Source organism: Dunckerocampus dactyliophorus, chromosome 12 (assembly GCF_027744805.1).
Source record: "Dunckerocampus dactyliophorus isolate RoL2022-P2 chromosome 12, RoL_Ddac_1.1, whole genome shotgun sequence".
NCBI lineage: Eukaryota > Metazoa > Chordata > Actinopteri > Syngnathiformes > Syngnathidae > Dunckerocampus > Dunckerocampus dactyliophorus.
This window is the reverse complement of record NC_072830.1, coordinates 25,364,522-25,385,319: the sequence shown is the minus strand read 5'-3', so window position 1 is coordinate 25,385,319 and position 20,798 is coordinate 25,364,522. Positions and strand designations below refer to the sequence as shown.

At 41.3% G+C, this 20,798-nt stretch overlaps 1 protein-coding gene and 1 long non-coding RNA gene across 3 annotated transcripts in view; one reads left to right on the top strand and one right to left on the bottom strand.

Moving 5' to 3' along the window:
- Window positions 1-20,183, top strand: part of LOC129191272 (uncharacterized) — a 46,437-nt gene extending 26,254 nt beyond the window's left edge. For both annotated transcript variants that reach the window (XR_008573169.1, XR_008573170.1), the window contains one exon: window positions 19,602-20,183. This is a non-coding gene — a long non-coding RNA (uncharacterized LOC129191272). The remainder of the gene's footprint in view (window positions 1-19,601) is intronic.
- Window positions 103-7,892, bottom strand: fzd4 (frizzled class receptor 4). Its single transcript, XM_054794478.1, has 6 exons — window positions 7,353-7,892; window positions 5,137-5,274; window positions 4,588-4,974; window positions 1,826-1,971; window positions 1,140-1,387; window positions 103-1,056 (listed from the first exon to the last, which is right to left on the bottom strand). The coding sequence occupies exons 1-6, from the start codon at window positions 7,614-7,616 to the stop codon at window positions 638-640; spliced, it is 1,602 nt and encodes a 533-aa protein (XP_054650453.1). The 5' UTR covers window positions 7,617-7,892; the 3' UTR covers window positions 103-637.
- Window positions 20,184-20,798: the final 615 nt, after the last annotated feature.

The window sequence follows — 20,798 nt, the reverse complement described above, 5'->3', positions numbered from 1 at the left end:
ATGTTGCTAAAATGTAAACAAGTCTGAAAAAATAAGGCCATTTTGACACAGGTTGGTTACTTTTGGTCAGGTATGTCATTGACTTGTAAAATTCCCATTCTGTTTTATAAAAAAAAAAAAAAGCCACAGGGATCTTTGGGGAACCTCAGGCTGTATCTGAATAACATCTGTACATGGACTTAATAGCCTTCACAGGCCTTTACGGTAGAGGGCTTATTGTACACAGCAGGTTGAGTCTCTGCTGCTGAGGAGAAGAGTCAGCCAGAGGTAGACGTGGCACAACACAGCTTATTTTTTCATCTAAACTTCACGTTAATGCTTCAATGCTGCCTGCTGTCTCTCTTCCACCTTCAATTTTCCTCTTTCTCCCTGTCTCTGTGCTATAAAAGTCTTAACAGAGGTCAAGGGGCTACTGTGGCTACTAGTGTTTGAACCGGTCCACCCTTTTCTCCTTAACTCCAACACTTAACTCCAAGCAAATGCCACTGTTGGAGACATAGCGCTAGACATGCTTGTGGACTCATAAACATTTTACAGTGCCTTTCACATCCAGTGGTTTGTGTGTTACATCCTCCTTTTGTCGGGGTGAACGTCTGTGAGATAAAGAACCAAGTACAGTCTTGTCCATTCTTTCTCCTCACACCACTGTCTCGTTGCCTCTCCCTGGTTTAATCCAACCTTTGCCCGGTCCTCTCTGGCCGCCTCGACCTGTCCTGCTGTCCTTAAGTAGGCGGGCAGAGCAGCGTTGCCACGTGTGGAGGGTCTTTGCTGACCAGATCCACATGCCCGAGGTGAGGCCCACAAGTAGTGACATGAAGATTCGAAGCATCTCTGATGCAACGTATGAGTCTTGCGTGGTGGCCTTGAATTCCCCCCAGTTGGAAAGCTGGTAAAGGTAACAGCCAATCACAGTGGAGGCTGGTACGGTGTACAGAACGGAAAACACTCCGATTTTCACCATTAAACGCTCCAGCTTGTCTGTTTTGGCCCCATCCTTTTGCAAATTGGAGCGGATCTTGAAAAGCGCTACTAGGCCAGCACAGATAAAGAGGGTGCCTACAGTTCAAAATAGAACAAATGTAATCATCATTACGTGCATATGTCATGAAACTTAACATTGGATATGTGTTTTTAATTACCTATAAGAAGGTAAGTGGCTAGTGGTGCCACCACAAAGCCCGTGAGCGCCTCTTGCTGCAGGTTTCCAACATAACAAAGGCCAGTAAGATCATCAGCATCTACCAATCTCATGATGAGAATGACAATGGTTTTAACCGCCGGGATAGCCCAAGCTGCTATGTGGAAGTAGGAGCTGTGCATTTCAATAGCCTCATGGCCCCACTTCAGTCCTGCAGCCAAGAACCATGTCAGGGTCAGGATCACCCACCTGCAGGGAAGATGGACAAAATGAGTCAAGGAAGAGACAAACAATGCTTTGTTTTTTATGATTTTTCCACTGCAAATACAGCTTTGGCCATTATATTTTGCTCTTCATGGTGGTGGATAGTCAAGAGTTACACAACAGATGGCGGTGTCATATTTAAGGCCAGAATGAAGTCCTTTGGGCTTGCTTTTCCTGGAAAGGGGAAATCAAGGGCAAAATGAAAAGGAAGACTTCCAGCTGTGTTTTTCAACAGCAGCACAAGTTTTAGAAAGTGTCCTTATTCCAAAGGTTGCCTTTATACGTGTGAATTAATCCGTCTAGTACAGGGGGGCCATGGGACAGGATGGCAAGATTTTAAACACAACAGGATGCGAGTCTCATGTTCCAGTTGTTCCACAAGATATGGTATATGTGTCTTTGTGTTCATGTGCACACACTAACCAGAGAGAGGAGGCCATTCCAAAGAAGTAGAGCAGAAGGAAGACGATGGCACAGCCGGTGCTCTTTAGTCCTTCCTGCACTAGAATAGGCACTTCTGTGGCATCCAGGTCACACGACACACGTTCCCTTCCCAGAGTCAAACGGACCTGTAAAACAAGTAAAAAAAAAAAAACATTTTAATTCAAACTATTAAAAACAATCTATGGTACCCTCAGGGCTCCAGACCACATGGTCTCATTTTGCGACTAAAATATGAGACATTGTGAGTAAAATTTTCATCTACTAGTGGAAGATAAAAGTACGCATCCCGTATTGAGTTGACCTTGTCCCTTATTATTAATGAAAAATAGTCTTTAAAATATGGAGTCAATTGACGACAGCTTATCACAGTCTAAACCAGGGGTGCCCATTACGTCGATGGCGAGTTACCGGTTGACGGCGAAGGTAGCGTGGATCGATCGCATAAACGTCACTTTGTAGATGTCATATAACATCGGTCAGCTGACAATAAGCTGCTCTCCTAATTCACTGCTGCTCCCCCACGGCAAAGTGATGAAAAGTGGTGAACAAACGTCTCAAGCTACACACAGAGAGGCAACTTTAATTTTGATTTTTCTGTTTACGGATAAACCAACTTTATAACTAAAGTTATCCGTCCATTTGTAGTAGCTAGTTATGTAGAAAAAAAGTGAAATTGTTTGATGGCTTAACTCCACTATAGAAATGCGTGTTTTCTACACTTGCGCCTGTGGAATTATTGAGGAATTATGTGTAATTATCTTTATTGCCAAAATGAATTGACTTGTGAATTCTTGAATGATAAATTACTTTGATTACCTGTAAACTTTGAAACTGTGAATGTGAAATACTAATTGTTAATATTTAGTGTAATAGTTTCAAAGTTTACTGGTTAGATTTTGTATATATGTGTTTATACATGTACAACATACATAAATACTTACATTTGTAAATATAGTAAATATATTTATACACATTTATAAATATATTTTCTATATTTATAGTAGGAGGTAGCTCTTTGGGACTTGGCCATTTTAAAAGTACCTCGCAGGCTAAAAAAGTGTGAGCACCCCTGGTCTAATCCTATCGATGCCAGCGTGTGTGATCGCTCACCTTTGAATCTCATTGCAGTTACTTTTCTGCCATCTTTTTTTTTTTTTTTTTTTTTTTTTTTTTACACATTTTGCCCGGCTCCACTGTCTCTCTGGCGGTTTTATCAGCCTAGCCTCTGCTATGCAGACTCCAAATGTGACTCTTTATTTTACCACAGTGGCATTTTGTCTTTAAAACAAACAAGCTACGTGGTATGTGCGGAGCTTGCTTTTGTCCCACGGGCAAGCTACAATTGCTGTCACATTCAAGATTCATGAGATTCAAGATTCAAGAGAGTTTTATTGTCATGTGCATGGTAAAACAGCAGTTATACTATGCAATTCATGAGGTACGTGCTAACTTACTTTTTTACAGTGTCACTTGATAACCTTGCTCTCTTGTTACCGTTATAATAATTATGTCTTGTCTTCAAATCACTAGTTGTGTGTCTGTTGTTTAATAAAAATGTCATGTGTCCAGCTTTAAGATATTGATGCTATCACGTGGTCTCCCAACAAGTAGCTTGTTACCAGTAACTGGCCAGCTGATTTTGAGAAGCTTACCAAAGAATATTTGCTTCAACTTAATATTCAATTCAGACATGATGCTGATATTTAATGAGAAATGACCACAAAATACCACAAAGACAATGACCACACTATTTGAGTGGAGATCTGCTTTGTAAATAAAAGTACAATTTAAATGTTGCCAGTCACATAATACACATTTGGTTCACCTCTCCTTCCTTTTTGTCAAAGTAACTTTAATAGTGCTGGAAGTTGGATACACCTGCACTATCATAAACCTGGACACTTGGGTTATACTGTTTTATACTGTCCTGTTTAAGCAGGACAACAATAACAACAATTAATTTCCCATGTATTAGTATTACCCTAATACAGGTATCAAATTAAAATCAGATTTGTGTCAAATAGCACAACATTTGTTTCACACAGTTAAAGGCAAAAAAAATCAAAGTTGGTTGGCCCTGCCAACAAGGTGTCCCTGTGTCTTATTTATTTTTGCAGAAATTGGCAACCCTACCAGTTAATTTGGCAATTTAATTTTATTATTATTGAATATTTTTGTTGCTGACAAACTTGTGCTCCTCACTTCAGCCCAGTAGTTGTTAGTAACGCACAAACAAGCTAGTTTGCCAACCGATATTAACTCTCAAAGAAGAAGGCGGCGGGCTGATGTTTGTGAAAAGAGGGTGGTATTGGAGTCATAATGTATAAGATACCACCAGTGAGGTCTTCCACAAGCTAGGGACAGAAATAGGTTGGGTAGAGAAGACAGTTGCCATTTATTGTTCAAGTATTTATCAGTAATACAGTGAAAATGAGAGGGAATGTGAATATTTACATTTACTTTGCAAGTCAATTTCAGTGTGCGCCCCTAAGTTTTCTGCTTGCGCTCTTGAAATTTTAAGTTAGGGGCCACTGCGCTCCTAGTAAAAAAAAAATAAAAAAAGTCTGGAGCCCTGACCCGTTCAGCCTTAATAAGGCAAATGTAACCGTCAAGGCTCGTCCACTACCCATGACACAGCGACATCCTCATATTGCGTCCACATGTACGTTCATTCATATATGCAGGCCACATAAACATACACAGTAAAAACGTCTAACAGAAATCAATCAGGGTGTACTTACCAGGTAGGCAACACTGTACAAATTGCAGCACATGGACAGGAATATGATGGGCCTCTCAGGGTAGGAGAATCGTTGTGAATCCAACAGAAAGGTCAGGACCGTCAAAGTGGTTGAAAGGAAGCACAGCACTGCCCACACCGCCATCCAGGCATCTGTGAACACTTTGGCCCCTCGTCTGTACAGTCCACTGTCGTAGCCGCATTGGAGAGCACAGCTATCGGTCTGCTTCAGCCAAGTGTACTGGTTGGGTGCAGATCCCAGAGCCTGACACTCCTCCTGGTGGGGAGGATGACGGATGGGATAATAGGGTGGATCTTCGTCCACTGGGCCCTCCATGCACATGTGGTTGTGGTCATTCTGTGGCGGGAAGAGGCTGCAGTTGAGCACCTGCAAAGGGAACATGGAAAATCATCAACTGTTAAGAAGAAAGAGAAAAATGAGCAATATTCTGACAAATCTGCCATCAAATATGCAAACAGATATTTCTTTGTCCACATCCTTCAATCATTCACGTCTAGGTTACTGTACATGTGATGGCTGTTGACTCACCTCTGGCCAGATGAAGCCAAACTCGTGAAGAACCGGGAGGCATTTTCTCTTGACAGACAAACACATGCTACCGCATGGGCCGATGGGAATGGGCACCTTATCTGTGCACATTGGCACATATACCGAGCACAGGAAGAACTAAAGAAAAAGATAGGTTTATTATAGGATTAGATGGGATTACTTTCAAACATTCTCATACAACTAATCTATAACAGCTCTCACTGTGATGTAGAAGGCAAAATGCCAAGTGCCATAAACTGAGGTATGTTTTTATATCTACTCTGTACTCCATTACATCATTTTAGTCAGTTGCATCACCTCTGCTTGTTGCATCTCTATTTTCACTTCAAACTGAAAAAAACCCCCAACTTGAATCAAGACTGCAGCCAACAACTCTGTCTCCAAAAAACAACCTGCGGAGTAAACACAAGGGGCATGTGCCATGTAATGCTCCATAATCCCTTTAATTCAAGGCTCAATTTTATGTCTATTGGCATGTCTGGGTCACAGACACAAGTCATTTTCAAGAATTAAGTTACATTTGATCATTTCAGGCGGTCATGATGTGGGAGAAGATGTTTGGTGTCATCATCTTGCTATTTGCTGCAGTTTGAATCATTTTTTGTGAAATCAGCATGTTGCCATGTCAAATTAACCATGTATGCCTTTGTGATTCCACATATTTCATAGTTTGGATACAGTGACGGCATAAGACAAACGTCTGGGGTGTTTTCCCTGACCATTGGTAAACTGAGCACTGCCACTTTCGGCGCCTGAAGCTGCTCTGGTTACTTGCCAGGAAGCCTCCCATTAGAGCAAATGTTAGGCGATATGGTTTCCCTTTCACCTTTCCTCCCTCTTCTGCTTGTGTGTGTGTGTGTGTGTGTGTGTGTCTAGGAGCGGGTGTTGGCTAATCTTACAGGGCAATTTTGAGCTGGAGCAGCACAGGACAGTGTAGTTTTTGGTTCCTGTTCTGTCTGCCCTGCACACAGAGCACAAATGTCTTCTGAAGAACTTTTACTGTAGTGTGTTCAAACCATTTTTGCCTTACATCCAAACACCTGTCCATACCAAGCCAGTAGAGCACATTTGTAAAAACCTCCCACTGCTGGAGACAGGACAATGGCCAAGATTGCATGCAAGTGGTAAACAAACTGCATTTGTCTGGCATCAGTGGCTATCAAAATGTTTTGTGTTTTTTTAGGTACTCTGTTGACGACATTGGTTCTGTTCAATAAAATAGATGGCCCAACCTCTTGGCCACCTCGTTCACCAGATATCACTCCCTGATCTTCTTTCTCTGGGGTTATCTTAAAGATATCATGTATTGACCAAGGATGGATCGATGGATGGATGGTTGGATGCAGGGCTACTAAATCTAGATACTAATCGGCAAGAATGGCCATTGCCATCATTGATGGGGCAATGCTAAACCTAAGATGGCAATAAATTGAGTACTGCCTTGATATATTTTGTACAATGGTGTCCATATTGAGGTGTCTTAGATGCGGTGAAAAAACTATCTACTTATTTTGCCAAAATTTCTACTGATTGGACATTTACTTTTGTAATAAATGTCTTAGATTGTAAAGAGACTTTGTAGACACTGTATTTTTAAATAAAAATTAACTGCTTTAAATAATTGTGTACTACATGCATGATTACCTATGTGTGCAGACTTTGGGAACCCTGTGCATTGGATTAGTTGTAGTATCCTTAATGCACAAAGTGTATCAAATGGCTCAGGGTTCCTTCAATTTCTCTGTATGCTGCCCTTGGTGGAAAAAGTTTCAACACCCCTGTTCTAATTAATATCCACGCACACAGTATAAAATAGCAGCAGTAGAGAGTCAGCTGTTGCAATGTGGGGCATGAAGACAGAGGGGGCGTTTTGATTTAGATTGGCATGACAACATTGCCCATCACACTGTCATAAACAGTAGTTCCTCCTCATGCTGCCATCAGCCTAAATAGTCAAACTATTGCTGGTAGCTCTTTGCTGTCATGTGCTCCTTTTTTTCCTCTACACACACGCACACACACACACACACACATAGACACACACACAGCAGACTGTCTGGACCCAGCGATGGCTATTTGAGTCGCTATCCCTGAATGTGTGCGTGCGTGCGTAACAGCCACGGTGTTCTCACAAACTGTTCTGCTGCGGTGGGTTTATAAATACACACTCGAACCGGGTCCCATGTGTGCAGTACCTTGAGCTGGCTGGAGCAGCCGTACTGTATGAGCGGCGTGAAAGTGGTCAGCTGCAGCTCGGCGTCCGACTGGAGCACGTTGCCGACCAAGTTGGGCATCTTGGTTACGTTGTAGCCCAGACCCTGGCACATGCTGATCCGTATCGGATCGCAGGTCATCTCCTCCACCTCATCGCCGAAGCCGTGCACCACATTCCGCGGCGCGAGAATCCCGGACAGAAGTAGCAGGGCTGTCCCAATAAGCGACACCATCAACCCCTGCATGGCCACTCCACAACTGCCTTTTTTGTATCTTGCAGTAACGTATCTCCCTCGGAAATTGTCCAAACTATCCTAAAGTGACCACTCACTTTATCCTATTTGGGGCAATTAATAGATTCATATATCCAGGAAAAGCGGTGCTGCACATGCCTCAGCAAGCCAAAACAAATCCCACATTTCTTCTCCGTAGTTCCCGTTAGACTCCGTTAGTGAAGACGCAGATCCAGCAGTCGGCTTTCGCACCTCCAAGCTGCAAGCGGCGGGCTTCGAACTTTATTGAGTCTGTGTGGGGACAGACTATTAAGTCCATCTACTGCAGAACCAACCAATCCAGGCACACTACTTTGCATATTCTGACCAACCCCGGGCTGGGAGGGGGCGGGGTCGAGTCCAAAAAATAGAGGCAGACACCTTCTTTCCCCGGCTTTCTCTTTTCCTCTACTTATTCTAACATTTGACACCTGATACTGTACCTCCTCATTTTACCAACCCTAACTATTTTTTGACAGAAAATGTGAACAGAAAGCTGGAATTTAACGGAATTGTGCATAACAGTGGGGACTTTAGGACTTCACCATATAGGTTGAGCTCCCTTTCTCTATAGGCCAGTCACCTCGAAATGGCCATGACATTGTAATTGAAAGTAGGCTCTTAAGTGATGCTGAAGTCCTGCAAATCTGTTTTGCATTTCAGTGAATCCCCATAGTGGACAGGTATTGTTTGCTCGTGGCACCCTGGGAGAGGTCTTCACCTTTACAGCATTAAATTAGCAGTGAAGAGGGCTGTGTAGGCTTCACTGTCCTGTGAGGGAACTCCGAGGAGAAACTGCATGAATGCAAAGCAAATAACCTTTCTTTTGTGTTTTTGTCTGAGGGATTTGTACTGTTCTGAGTCAGTTGATGTATCTTCCAGGTGGAAACATACGCAACAGAGTGAAATGAGAGCTGAAAACCCTGCTAATACTATTGCATCCAAAGGTAAAACTGTATGAACTTTGCCTGTGGAAATATAAGGGTGGACCTTTTAATAAGAAGTAACAGTTCGCCTTGAATATTGAATATACAGGACTTCATAAAGACATTGACACGGAAATCTGGTTTTCAAATTGCAAAGTGAGATGTGTTCATCCCTGTCCAGTCAACCAGTCCAGGGTGTACCCCGCCTCTCGCCCGAAGTCAGCTGGGATAGGCTCTAGCATACCCCTGCAGCCCTAATGAGGACTAGCGGCATAGAAAATGGATGGATGTGTTCATACTGTTTGCTATTTATAGAAATGTATCTTTCTTATAGCCACATTTTGTTCAAAGTTGGAAAACCCCCAGCAGCAGCCTTGGTTCATTGTGCCACTGGATTAATGGTGTTATGTTTTGAGGAATCCACTGTGACAATTGATTGACAGCAGCAATGACCTCTCTACCAGGTCACCCCTTCCCCCAGCATGCATGCACACACACACACACACACACTCACACACACACACTCACACCACACACCATCCTACCCTCAACTGAACCAGGGTCAACTAAGTAATTAGCACTGAGCTGAAACAATAGATTGTGGTGCCCCTGGAGCTGATGGTTATCATGGGCGTGGTTTGTATGTGTGTGTGCGTGTGTGAGAGAGAGAGAGAGAGAGAGAGAGAAAAAAATGTGAGAGGGAGAGAGCATGCACGTATATGCACATGCACATAAAAGAAAAATAATTGCGGATTTATGGCAATGTGAATGAGAGGAACTTTTTTAAAAGCAGGACACTGTGGACCTTAGCTACAAATGAGTAAAACAAATGTTAATGCAGTGGAACAACACCAAAAACAAGGAGGGCAGCAGAAAAAATATAAGGGGCTGTCCACACGGAAACATTTTCAAAAGTATTTTATCATTTCAGCCTTTCATCCACATGGAAACGGCATGCTGCGTGCCCTGAAACAGTATTTTTTCAAAACAGCTTGCAGAGTGAGAAAATCTGAATTCGCCGGCTCGTGGTTGCCGTGTAGACAAGCAAACCGTTGCTTTCTGAAAATGAGGCCGTCGCCGCCTCGTCGCCGTCACGTAGCTAGAAGTAACAAGCCGACAAAAAAAACCCAAATAGTTCGACTGGCACGACTCACCCCAGTCGACATTCTTCTGATATTTTTTTGTCTTATACTCCAAAATGCCTCGCAGAAGTCATTCCACTTTATTGTCAGTCTAGACAACAGAGTGGAATTACTTGGAACGCGGAAGACAATGGACTTTATGCGCATGCGTTCTTTCTTCTTCAATAGTTTTACCACAAGAAGATGTATCTTATGTATTACATTGTTTTCACCCAGTGATTTACGTTTCTGTCTGGATGCAGCTATTTACTAATCCGACAAAGTGTGGACGTAAAGTTTTTTTCAACCCACCAAAAAAACAATTCCAGGGACGTTTTTCGTGTTAGGTAAAGAATAACAGCACATTATCAGTCAGTCGCCCTCAGTGTTTACTTTTACAGTTGAGTGTGAATAGCAGAGAGTAGCAGACAACGTGTTGGAATGACAGGCTAATAACTATTACACAGAGTACTTAATGATCACAACAGCGCTAACAGCAATAAAAGCAATGAGCTAATGATCATCAGGCTTTCTCATTAAAACGTGCAAAGACATATTAATGGGCTGTGTGGTCGGTCAGGAGTTGGGCGGGTCATCGAGTCTAGAGCATCAATAGGAACTGGGACTAACATGATGATTGTCCTGGGATTGTTAAAATTGTATATGTTTTTTGTAATTTTTCAGTGCAACAATTGCAACATAATTATATCATGTAAACGGAGGGTACACGACCAACATGATTAAACACCTCCAGATTCATGGTGTAGAAATAAAGGAGTGCCCTGTCTTTGACGCGTCGCGCGGGCCTTCCTCTAACCCGTCAGAATCAGGTAAGTAAAACAATTAGGGATGCTCCGATCAGGGTTTTATGCTGCCAATTCCGATCGAGTGTGAGATCGGCCGATACAGATACCGACACTGATCGCATGGATTAACTGAACATTTTTCAAGTTATTTATGGTGGGTGGTATTGGCCAGGGACAATTCCAAGGGCCCCTAGCAAATAGGTAATTATTCAGAAAATGAACGTTTGGGCAGCTTGTCTTTTTTGCCTTTATTTGCATGAAACAATTTTTGTACTATTTGACACATTTAAATTAAATACATACACATTTAAATTTCTTTGATGATCTGAAACATTTAAGTGTGACAAACATGGGGAAAAAAAGAAATTAGGAAGGGAACAGAGAAAGAACTTCCAGCTCTCCTGACTGTGTGTCCAACATGCTAACAGTGCTGTTGGATAACCAAGATATCCCGGGTTGATCCCTTATCTTAGATTTGTGCAACGGGCCCCAGAAGCTACGCGGATAACTCTAGCTCGCCAGCTAACTGCCACCAATTTAAAGTATAGCCAGTGACAGACAGGCAAAGCGTGTAAACAAAGATATGAGAATAGTCGATCAGCAATAGATTTGGTAAGGGAGTGATCAAACATGCTGGCATCGATTGGTGTAGCCCAGGGGTCACCAACGTTTTTCCTTGTGAGAGCTACTTTGGAAAAATGAAAATGGCCAAGAGCTACTCATTTTTGTAACATTTATTTTCAGAGCTTATTTTAAACCCAAACAAAGCGAATGCTTGTTTTACCAGAATATTAACTAAATGCTGGAGTCCACAACTCACATTTTGTATTTCAGAATGCATTTCTTTCTACTGTTCTTTCATTATTAACTGAAAACCTGAATGAAAAGCAGGCTTGCGGGCACCTCATGTGGTCGTGGGGGGCTACCTGGTGCCCGCGGGCACCACGTTGGTGACCCCTGGTGTAGCCTGTGTCAAGCTCAATACGAGACGTGCCATTTTGTTGGCAACCCTACGTGACAAAGCAGACATGCAGGATTTGCCGCTGCACACCGAATGTTGTGATAGGCTTTGTGAGGCGTTTATCAGCATACGCCAATCACAAGTTTTTTATGGTCAATATTGATCGGTGGCCGATCGATCGGCGCATCCCTAAAAACAATATTATAATATATAAGATAACGCTGAGGCAGCAAACAAATTGTACTGGCGCTAATACAGTTGGTCAACTCAAATATCCAGGCGACTTTAGCCTATACACTTTTTCATTGCACGTTTTAGAAGTTTGATATTCTGCACCCAGGTTAGAGGGAGCTCATGAGCATGTTTAAGTCCCTGCAGCATCAGTCTCTTACACGACCAGAATATGTGTAATTTTTTTTTAATGAGATTTTCAAAAATTACGATCTGTTCTGAAAGTGTACTCCCGTGGAAAGAAACTTCATAAACATTTATATTCAAGTTCAATCGTTTGATATTTATAGCTGTTCGATTTGACATTTACTTTTAGTATAGCTATTTATATCTACTTGATAATAGCCCTGTGACAAATTCATACTAAAGTTAATTTTAAAAAAAAGTTCATATAATTAAAATAATCATGGTGAAGTTCAGACATTTCATCTAAAACGACTGGTTTGTGCCCTCATTTAAACCTTGCAAACTTTTATGACCTTAACTCTTACAAGAATCAGAATTGAGAATCGTTAGGAACCTGAATCAAAATGAGGAATATGAACCGTAATTGTTCACCAACCAGCCAACCCTAGTCAGGAGGAGGCACTAACTTTGCTGGAGAGTGATTTTTAAAATTTTTTGTAAAGGCTATGTTTGCTTTGCCTTTTTATAAAATATTCTGTGTTTGTTTTGGTACCCGCAGGGAGTGTATTTTATGACCATGCTGCTTCTGAGCACAAACAAACCAAACCAGCAATCATATGATGGAGGACATCAGGCTGACGACACTTGGCTAGTTGCAATACATCATAAATATTATCATTATGTTGACTTGGTAATTGATAGTGACTGCATGCAATGGCCAATGAATATGCACCCTGCACTCTGTAAATATACTGTCAAAGTGTGTCAAACACTTCATGTGGGAAGAAGAAAGGTTTTGGATTTTCCGATGGGCACTTTTGGCCACTGATGGAAGCAATTAGAGTGAATCCACTGATGGTAGGTTCACATGTACGGCATGCAATTCTCTACTAATCATCTGTTCTAACATCAGGTCCTGTTATTAATGAAGGGAATGGGTAAACATTTAGAGCACCCGAGTGGACAACATGTCAGCACTATGGACATCATGCAGTTTGAGGTCTGTGTGCTTCATTTGTTTTGGAGTCCTGGAAAGCTGCTTTCCACTGCCGTTGGCCAAGCAAAAATAGTTTATGTTTCCAAATGATCTAGGCCACACTTTCGTATAATGTCATGTGATTTATTTTTTTGTACAATTTGGACCTCAATCAAAATTTTCTGGCTATATATGACTTTAAAGTTACATTAAAACTTTGGAGTTCAAACCATCGTCATATCATGATGTCTCAGCATATGTCATGATATGACCATGATATGTCACTGTAAATCCCTGGTTTTAGCCACCCTACGTTTTTGGGAGCAACATGTAAACATTTGAGGGTTACCATAGCCCCTTTTAAGGCCAATTTGTTCTCGATGTAGGGATGTTACCACTCTAGTTTTTCAGTTTGGCAACTCCCCAAGGAAAGAAAGAGACACAAGTGTGTATCAGACACCAGATAGCATCGAATGGCTGAAGGCCCAGTCCTTCAAGTGTGGTATTAATAGGGCTGCCAACTTCTTGGAATGGTGTGAGTGTGTGTAACTGCAAGAGTTCTGCTGAGTGTGTGTTTCATGCACTGTTACTTTCATTAATTTGCAGTGTTGAAGTTTTTGTCGGTCCTCGTGTTTTGATAGGGGACGAAAGCATATACAGTGTTGCCTCGCTATATTGCGGTTCACCTATCGCGGATTCGTTCTTTTGCGGATTTTTAAAAGTGCAATTTTGCACATTTTTTTAACAGCATATGAACACGCATTGTGTTCTGCGTCCTTGTGGTGTATTAGAGCTATTTATCGGTGCTCTGTTGCATGTGTCTGTTATTGTATTTACTACTGCTACCAGTAGAGGGTGCTGTACACTCATGTCAGAGTTGAAGACATGTCCAGTTTGTCTCAGTAAGTATAGAGCCACAAGGCCTAATTGGCTAAGAGAGAACCCGCCTGTGTGTTGTGCGTTATGATTGGGTGTAGATCATTGTCAATCTCTTTCGTGCAGGACTGCCTGTTTCATGTTGTATGATTGCTAGCAGCTAGCGATCATACATGCTGAATGAAGGCAGAAGTTATGCGGCTGTTGGGCGCCTGGAATACTGTAAATGAATCTTTGGTTCACGGAGGATGATGAGGAGGAATATGTTTTAACAAGGATACAAAAACGCTACAGCCTAACAGCGCCGGGACAAGCCGACAGTCAAGCATGGTGGTGGTAGTATTGCGGCAGGATTGCTGCTGCAACCGAGGAGCTGTGGTTCATTGAAGGAAACATGAATTCCAACATGTACTGTGACATTCTGCAGTAACATGATCTCCCTCCTTTGGGAAACTGGCCTGCATGGCACTTTACCAACATTGTAGCCGGCCCAAACACACCTCCAAGATGACAAGTGCCTCGGTGAAGAAGCTGAAAGTGATGGAGTGGCTAAGTATGTCTTCAGACATGACCCAATTGAACACCTGTGGGGGCATCCACAAGCAGAAGGTGTCTTAATATCCACCAGATCTGTGATGTCAGCACGGAGGACACACTGGTCTTCACGCAAAATGCTGACATCTCGGACACTATTTGAATATGTTCACTGTGAGGTGTACTCTGTAGATAATGTTGATTATGTGTTAAGTTATTTTGAAAGGACAGTAAACCGATACTGCTATACAAAATATAATATAGGGGAAGATAATTTCCCAAACTTAGGTGACATTATCTCGGAATTAAATAGTTTGTGCAACAAGCAAGACAGTATAATCATAATGTAAGATGTAAGCTGTATTAGCAGAAGCTTGGTTCTCTCTCAGTACGAACTCTGTAAATCAGACAGAAGCATTCCACAATTTGTCTCTGTCAATTTAGATGATACCAACACAATCAATTACAAATTATCATACATTTATCTCTCGGAACCATGGACAACATTATGGGTATGTGATTTAAGTACTAAATCACCACAAGGAAAATCATAGATATTGTACCATACAAAAGGATACATGCAGTCTATTCATTCTAATTCTGGGTACTTTTTGGAGCAGTAGCTTTGGCCCAAGGCAACTCTGTGTGGTGTCAGACAGCAGAGTGCTGATAGATGATTCCTGTCCATGGCTCTAAATGGGCCTCTTGTTGGAGAGTTAACCCTCATAACCCTGCTCGTCTGTAACTCCAGACTCCGCTCCTACAGCCTAGGGCGGATGAGATTTTCTCAGAAATCTGATGAGCAGGTGGTAGCAGCCCATTTGGGAAGTGGACGGATATGCTCACTCCAAAAACGGGGGGGGAGGGAGGATTCCCATGCTGATTGGTTGTGTGGGTGAGAATTTGGCCTGCAAAAGAAAAAGAACATGAATTTATATGACTTCCTTTGCACATCTGCGCCACCAGCTGATGGCTATTTCCTGTGATTCTTGAAATGTCACAACGGCACAACTTCATGGATGCTAAAAACAAATGTGCAGGATACATGAGCACAAAGGTCAACAAAAGGGGTAAGGCAATTGGATTTCTGTTGACAGCTACTGATTGGCTTTTCCTTGGCTTTTCCTTGTCTTTTGCTGTCATTACTCAGACTTCATCTGAAAGGATATACAGTATCATGTAAACGTTGAAGAGGCAACTATTTCATGTCAGAATGACTTTCCATTTTCTGGTAGTTTCCATATTGCTCCATATTAATGATGTTGATGTTATAAAGCCAAGGTATTAAACGTTAAATCATTTCCTGGAATGATTTAAAATGAATGCGTAATTGACCCACGGGAATGCCGCTTGATCGACAGCTTCTGGGAACAGCATTAACTTGCGTGTGTGCGTGTGTGTGTGTGTGTGTATGCGTGGTCTTGTGTGCGGTTTGGAACAATGCCATCAGATGGGAAAGCTGAGCTTGCTGGTGTGAACATATGCACATACTATAAACTCATTTTAAGTCCTGACTGGTATAAGAAAGTGATCTGGCTTTAGTTACTTAAATTGTGTTAGGAACGCAGCAGATATATTTGGATAGTTCATCCAGTACAGGGACCAGTTTCAGATGTTCCGATTTGGCACTGATATTGCATAATAAATACTGTATGTGAGCGAAACCCAACCCTATTTTTAAATGCGCTTGTCAATCCCTTAACGGTGTGTACCAAATTTTGTGGTGAAATTTCAAGTCATTCTGACTTATGGGGTCAAACAACATCCACCATCGTGTGGTGCATTCGTCAGAAACATAATAATGCACGGGCCAAACTTTCTTGTGTGCGCTCATGAGTTACATAGAGTTTACATGACGCCTATTTATGTTGTATGTGATCTCATGGAAAGTGACAAAAATCCGACATGTAATGAGTCGAGATGAGCATATTTTGGTGCTACAGTATATTTGAATGACAAAAAAATCATAGCAATATACTTTGAATGAATTTGTCATCTTGTCTTGTTTAATGATGCTCTGCTATTGAGCTGCTTTCCATTGAACACACCATCATCCCTTTCTCCTTCAGTTTGTTATTCATAGACGTTTGTGCTAACTTCCTTGGCACCTGTCTCTTCCTCGTCTTGTTGCTCCACTCCCTTAAATAGAACTCATGTCTCCAGAGAAAAAGTAAACACTGTCCCTGCCGTGGGATTACGAACCTACACACACACACACACGCACACACACACACACACACACACACACACACACACAAGCATATCTTCAGAGCAATATGCTCATATTTCAGTTTCTGATGGCATAGAGTCGGCTGGCATGGAGTCCAGCAACCACAGACATCCAACTGTTGAATGCATGCACACAGGACAAACACATATCGCATTTTATTCCATTTTTATTTGCTATTCTTCAGTATTTTCTGGTTATTTTACATACATAGTGTAGACAGCCAGTGTTTGCCTTTTTAAAGGCATGATAAGTCAACCACATGCTGACACTGTCCCCGCACTTTATCTTGCTGCTGCTCTCATATGCACACAAACACACATTTTTCTTTCAACAGTCAGATTCCTGTTTTCTTACCGCTCATTGAATACATCAAGCCAAGAATAAACCTCCAAGAGAATGGACGTGGATCAACAAACACTGCTTTATATCATAGCACTACAGAATGTGTGGATAAAAAAATTGCCATCTTGATTCACTATAACATGGGATCTCATTTCTAAATGATGACAAATTTGAAAAAGTTTACTTAAGCGGGCCTTGCATCCTCGATGTAAGTGCTTCTACGTGCTGGCTACGTGCAAAAATGGGGAAAACTGCAAGACACACGCAAGTCGCCCGCATGCATTTTCAAACCAACAGACAGCACGCAAAGCTTGTAGGACGAAAACTGGAATATGAATTATTTTCTGCGTGTACGCAGGAAAACCTTGCACGCAGCCCAGTCGCAAGGGCAAAGCAGAGGAGGAGTGCATGACCCTTGCGTGTGTCGCAAGTTTACACGTACATTGTGTATTAGGGATGTCCCGATCTACGTTTTTTGGCTTCCGAGCCAATCTCATTCGGTACCTATCTTTTTCTTTTTTCTTTTTTAATAATTATGAGCTTTAGTTGCAAACGTGAATTTGTGGAATTGAATATGGTTGAAGGAAAATAGCATCAAAATACCTTCAAAGCATTCAAAATAATGCAATCAAAGTATTGCTGAATGTACGTTTTTATTACACAGCATGACCAATAATATTGTTTGGCTTTTGTATCAAACCTCCGAGTCAGGTCCCTAAAGTCCATCCAATAAAAGATCTTTCAGTTGGTTCTTGGTTGGGCAAGGCACTCTATGGGCCCAAATTTGTATATACTGTACTAGCAATTAAATCAGTTTTACAAAATATGTCCCGTTTAAGTTTAATGAATGTGGTTTTGCTGATAGATTTGCTACTCTGTGTCCATGTGGGTTCACAGTCAGATGTCATCAAGCATAGCAAGCATGATGTGTCGTTTGTGACTGAGATGGCTGTGTACAAACATCTTACTCCGCCGTAACATTGTCACCATACCACGTCCCCTCAATCTGATTGCGCTTTGCCCTTCGTGCCATATCTGTCATTTTTGTGTTGTGCCTCCTCGACGTACCACAAGCAGTGGCTGACAGACACAATTTGTGTGTGTTGAGTCATTGTCTCGCTTGATTCACCTACGTGAACAGACTGGCAGACAAACGGACCTTGCTGACACCCAGACTGAGACGTGAACAAGCTGCTTTTCCGTTCGAATGCTCAGCCAAACCGCAAGCCACAATTAGACTTGTCCTTGTCTGTCTGACTGCAGCTTAAGGTAGAGCCCTGGGTTTTCTTTGGGGTTCAAGATGCAGAATGGTTGTGTGACCCATAGCTAATTGAATTAACGACACAACTCAAATTTAAGGCATTTTATGCATCTGGAGGGAAATAACTTTTTCAGTCTTGAAATTAATTAGTTGCTTTGGAATGTGTTATAAATAATGTGTGTTATGCGTAATGAGGATTTTTTTTACAGTCATGGTGCAGTTAAAATTAACGCTGACTAGAATTTCCTGCAATCATTTCTTATCATGTCAGATCAACCTGTGACTGCTCCCTCCTCATTGAAAGCACTGTATGTGCTTTGCACTTAATATAATTAGGGTTTGGCTTCATGCATGATTTAGGGCCTTATGATTTCCACGTTTCCACAGACGGAATCGCGGAATTGGCCAATAAAAATGGAATTTATTGTTAAACGCGGATTCTCGTGGTAATTGACACCATGTGAATGAAATGCTGTCATTGTAAACATAAGGAATGTTTGCGGGGGGGAAGTATTTCCCCGGCGGACCGCTCAATTGTGGCGAAATCTCATTACAAACATGCTAGTACGGCTGTGTGTGTGTGTGTGCGACTGAGGCTGGAAGAGTGTGTTTTTACCGTGTTGTGTTTTACCGCTTTAATGTAAGCGAGCGTTTTATAATGCCTGCTGACGTCATGCAAGGTCTGAGTGAAAGACGAGAGGCACGTTTATTCTTAACCGTCAAAGGACATTGTCAACACACACTCCGGCCTTCAAAATAAGAGCGCTGTTTGCCACATCTCGTCTCATTGTGTAAACAAAATAAGAGTATCATAAAAAATATCGTACATTAATAACGCAATTCTTCCATAATCACAATCACGGGCACTACAGTTTGTTGAAGATTTTGTAGAAATATGTCCAGGTGCTGACATCCCATTAGAAAGGTAGGCAGGCTACATCCCTTTCTGAATTACTGGACAAAATTGGCCAGTGATGTATTACATCAATAAACGTAAGGATTTCTGCATTTTGTTAATGGAGGTTTTATTCACTAACCCCAAAAGCACACACTCAATGGTGGTAAAATAAGTGCAAAAGGTAGAAAACGAAATTGAAAAAAAATTTAACAGGAAAAAACAGAATTTTGGGAAAAATAAAAGTGATTTCATAGGGCCCTAATGATTATCATCTTCCTCTCAAAATGGCAAAGGCACAAGAATAACAACATTTCAACATAATGGCAGATAACCGCTCCTCCTCTTTTTGTATGGAGGTGCATAAAGGTAATGTTAACTGTGAGGATTGCACAGTATTTGCATGCTGGCGCATTAAGGTTATGGAGGGCATATGATATTTTTAAGCTATTCCAGTGCATGTGATACAAAACTGAAAGTTTTCACGAGCGTAAAGTTCTTGTTCTTGCTATGGAGTGAAAATAAATCATTCTTCTGTTTTTTCATTTATACAACAGTATGTATGACACACTAAGGAGGTTCTGTGGAATGTGCAATGATGGATCTTTTATAGTCAACGTGCACTTGACTCCTACTAGAATATCTTGCAATCATTCTTTTTTTATCTTTTCAGACGAACCTGCGACTGGTACTTCACAGCAGGCATACACTGCACCTTTGCCAAGCCTTCCAACCACAAATCTTAAGGTGCTCTAAATATTTCCATGCATACCTGCAATGGAATGCAAAAAAACGGCTATAACTGGTGGTTAACACTTTGTAATTCTTTGGTTTTGAAAATTGCTATTTGGAGACCTGATACATTTACAATAATCCTTTGTTTATCGCAATTAATTGGTTTCAGACCCAGCCATAATAAGTGAATTTCCGCAAAGTAGGATTCCTTATTCATAAATGGAATAATTTCATAGAGTATAGAAAACCTGTTTATGACCTTCTAAATATGTTTTTTTAAACATTATTTGAGTCCCTTAATCATGACATAACACCCTTTTTGTCACCTTTGCACTTGTATTACCCAGTATAGTAGATACAATCAGAGAAAAGAAGAAGACATCAATAAAACTTTTGTGTCAAAGTAAATGTGTTGAGGACAGCAAGTAGCGTTGGGGGTTCAGAGTTGAGTTTTAGCTTGGCATGGGTTATGGCCGCAACCTTTAACCTTTGTTATGATGATGATGAATGTATAATTCAAACATTCAATAAAAGCCTGTTGCCCACTTGTATTTTTCACCGAACATTAGAGTAACATTACTGATACCTAGTGACCAGTGTAGAATCTTACATATTACAATTTGAATGTGTCTTTTTAATGCTTTATATTTAGCCATTTTTATGCTTGAAAATGCTTAATACGTAACATTTGCTTAAATATGCATATTTTTGACAAATAGGGCATAGTCAGACAAAACAGCATGATTTCTTAATTCATATAGTTTTGAAAAGTCGTGAAATTCAAAACCGCAATATGACGAGGGATGACTATATCGAGTTCATTGAGTGTTTGCAGACTAAAGAATGTGTAAAGTCACATTATTGATTTTGTTAGGTTTAATACTGCTACAACCTATTTCTACTAACACTGTCCAAAGCATCTACTGTAAGACACACGAGCAGAGGAGTATTTTACGGAACACTGGGTCTCTTCATGTTGGTCTCCAGCTTTTGTTTTCTCAAAGGAGAACACCAGACATATGATTTACAGAGCAGCTGGATTCTTAAAAAATGTTAAATCCTTGAGAGATGGCCAAGAATGGAACTAAGCCTGTGTGCATTCTTGTGTATTTGTCTTGGTGAGGCTGAAGATGTG

Bases quoted from the DNA above. Each gene is read 5' to 3' on its own strand.
- fzd4 (XM_054794478.1), bottom strand. From the start codon at position 7,616: ATGCAGGGGTTGATGGTGTCGCTTATTGGGACAGCCCTGCTACTTCTG. The intron at 1,972-4,587 runs GTAAGTACACCC...CTTGTTTTACAG, and splicing joins TGTACAGTGTTGCCTACCTG to GTCCGTTTGACTCTGGGAAG. The intron at 1,057-1,139 runs GTAATTAAAAAC...TTTGAACTGTAG, and splicing joins AGCCACTTACCTTCTTATAG to GCACCCTCTTTATCTGTGCT.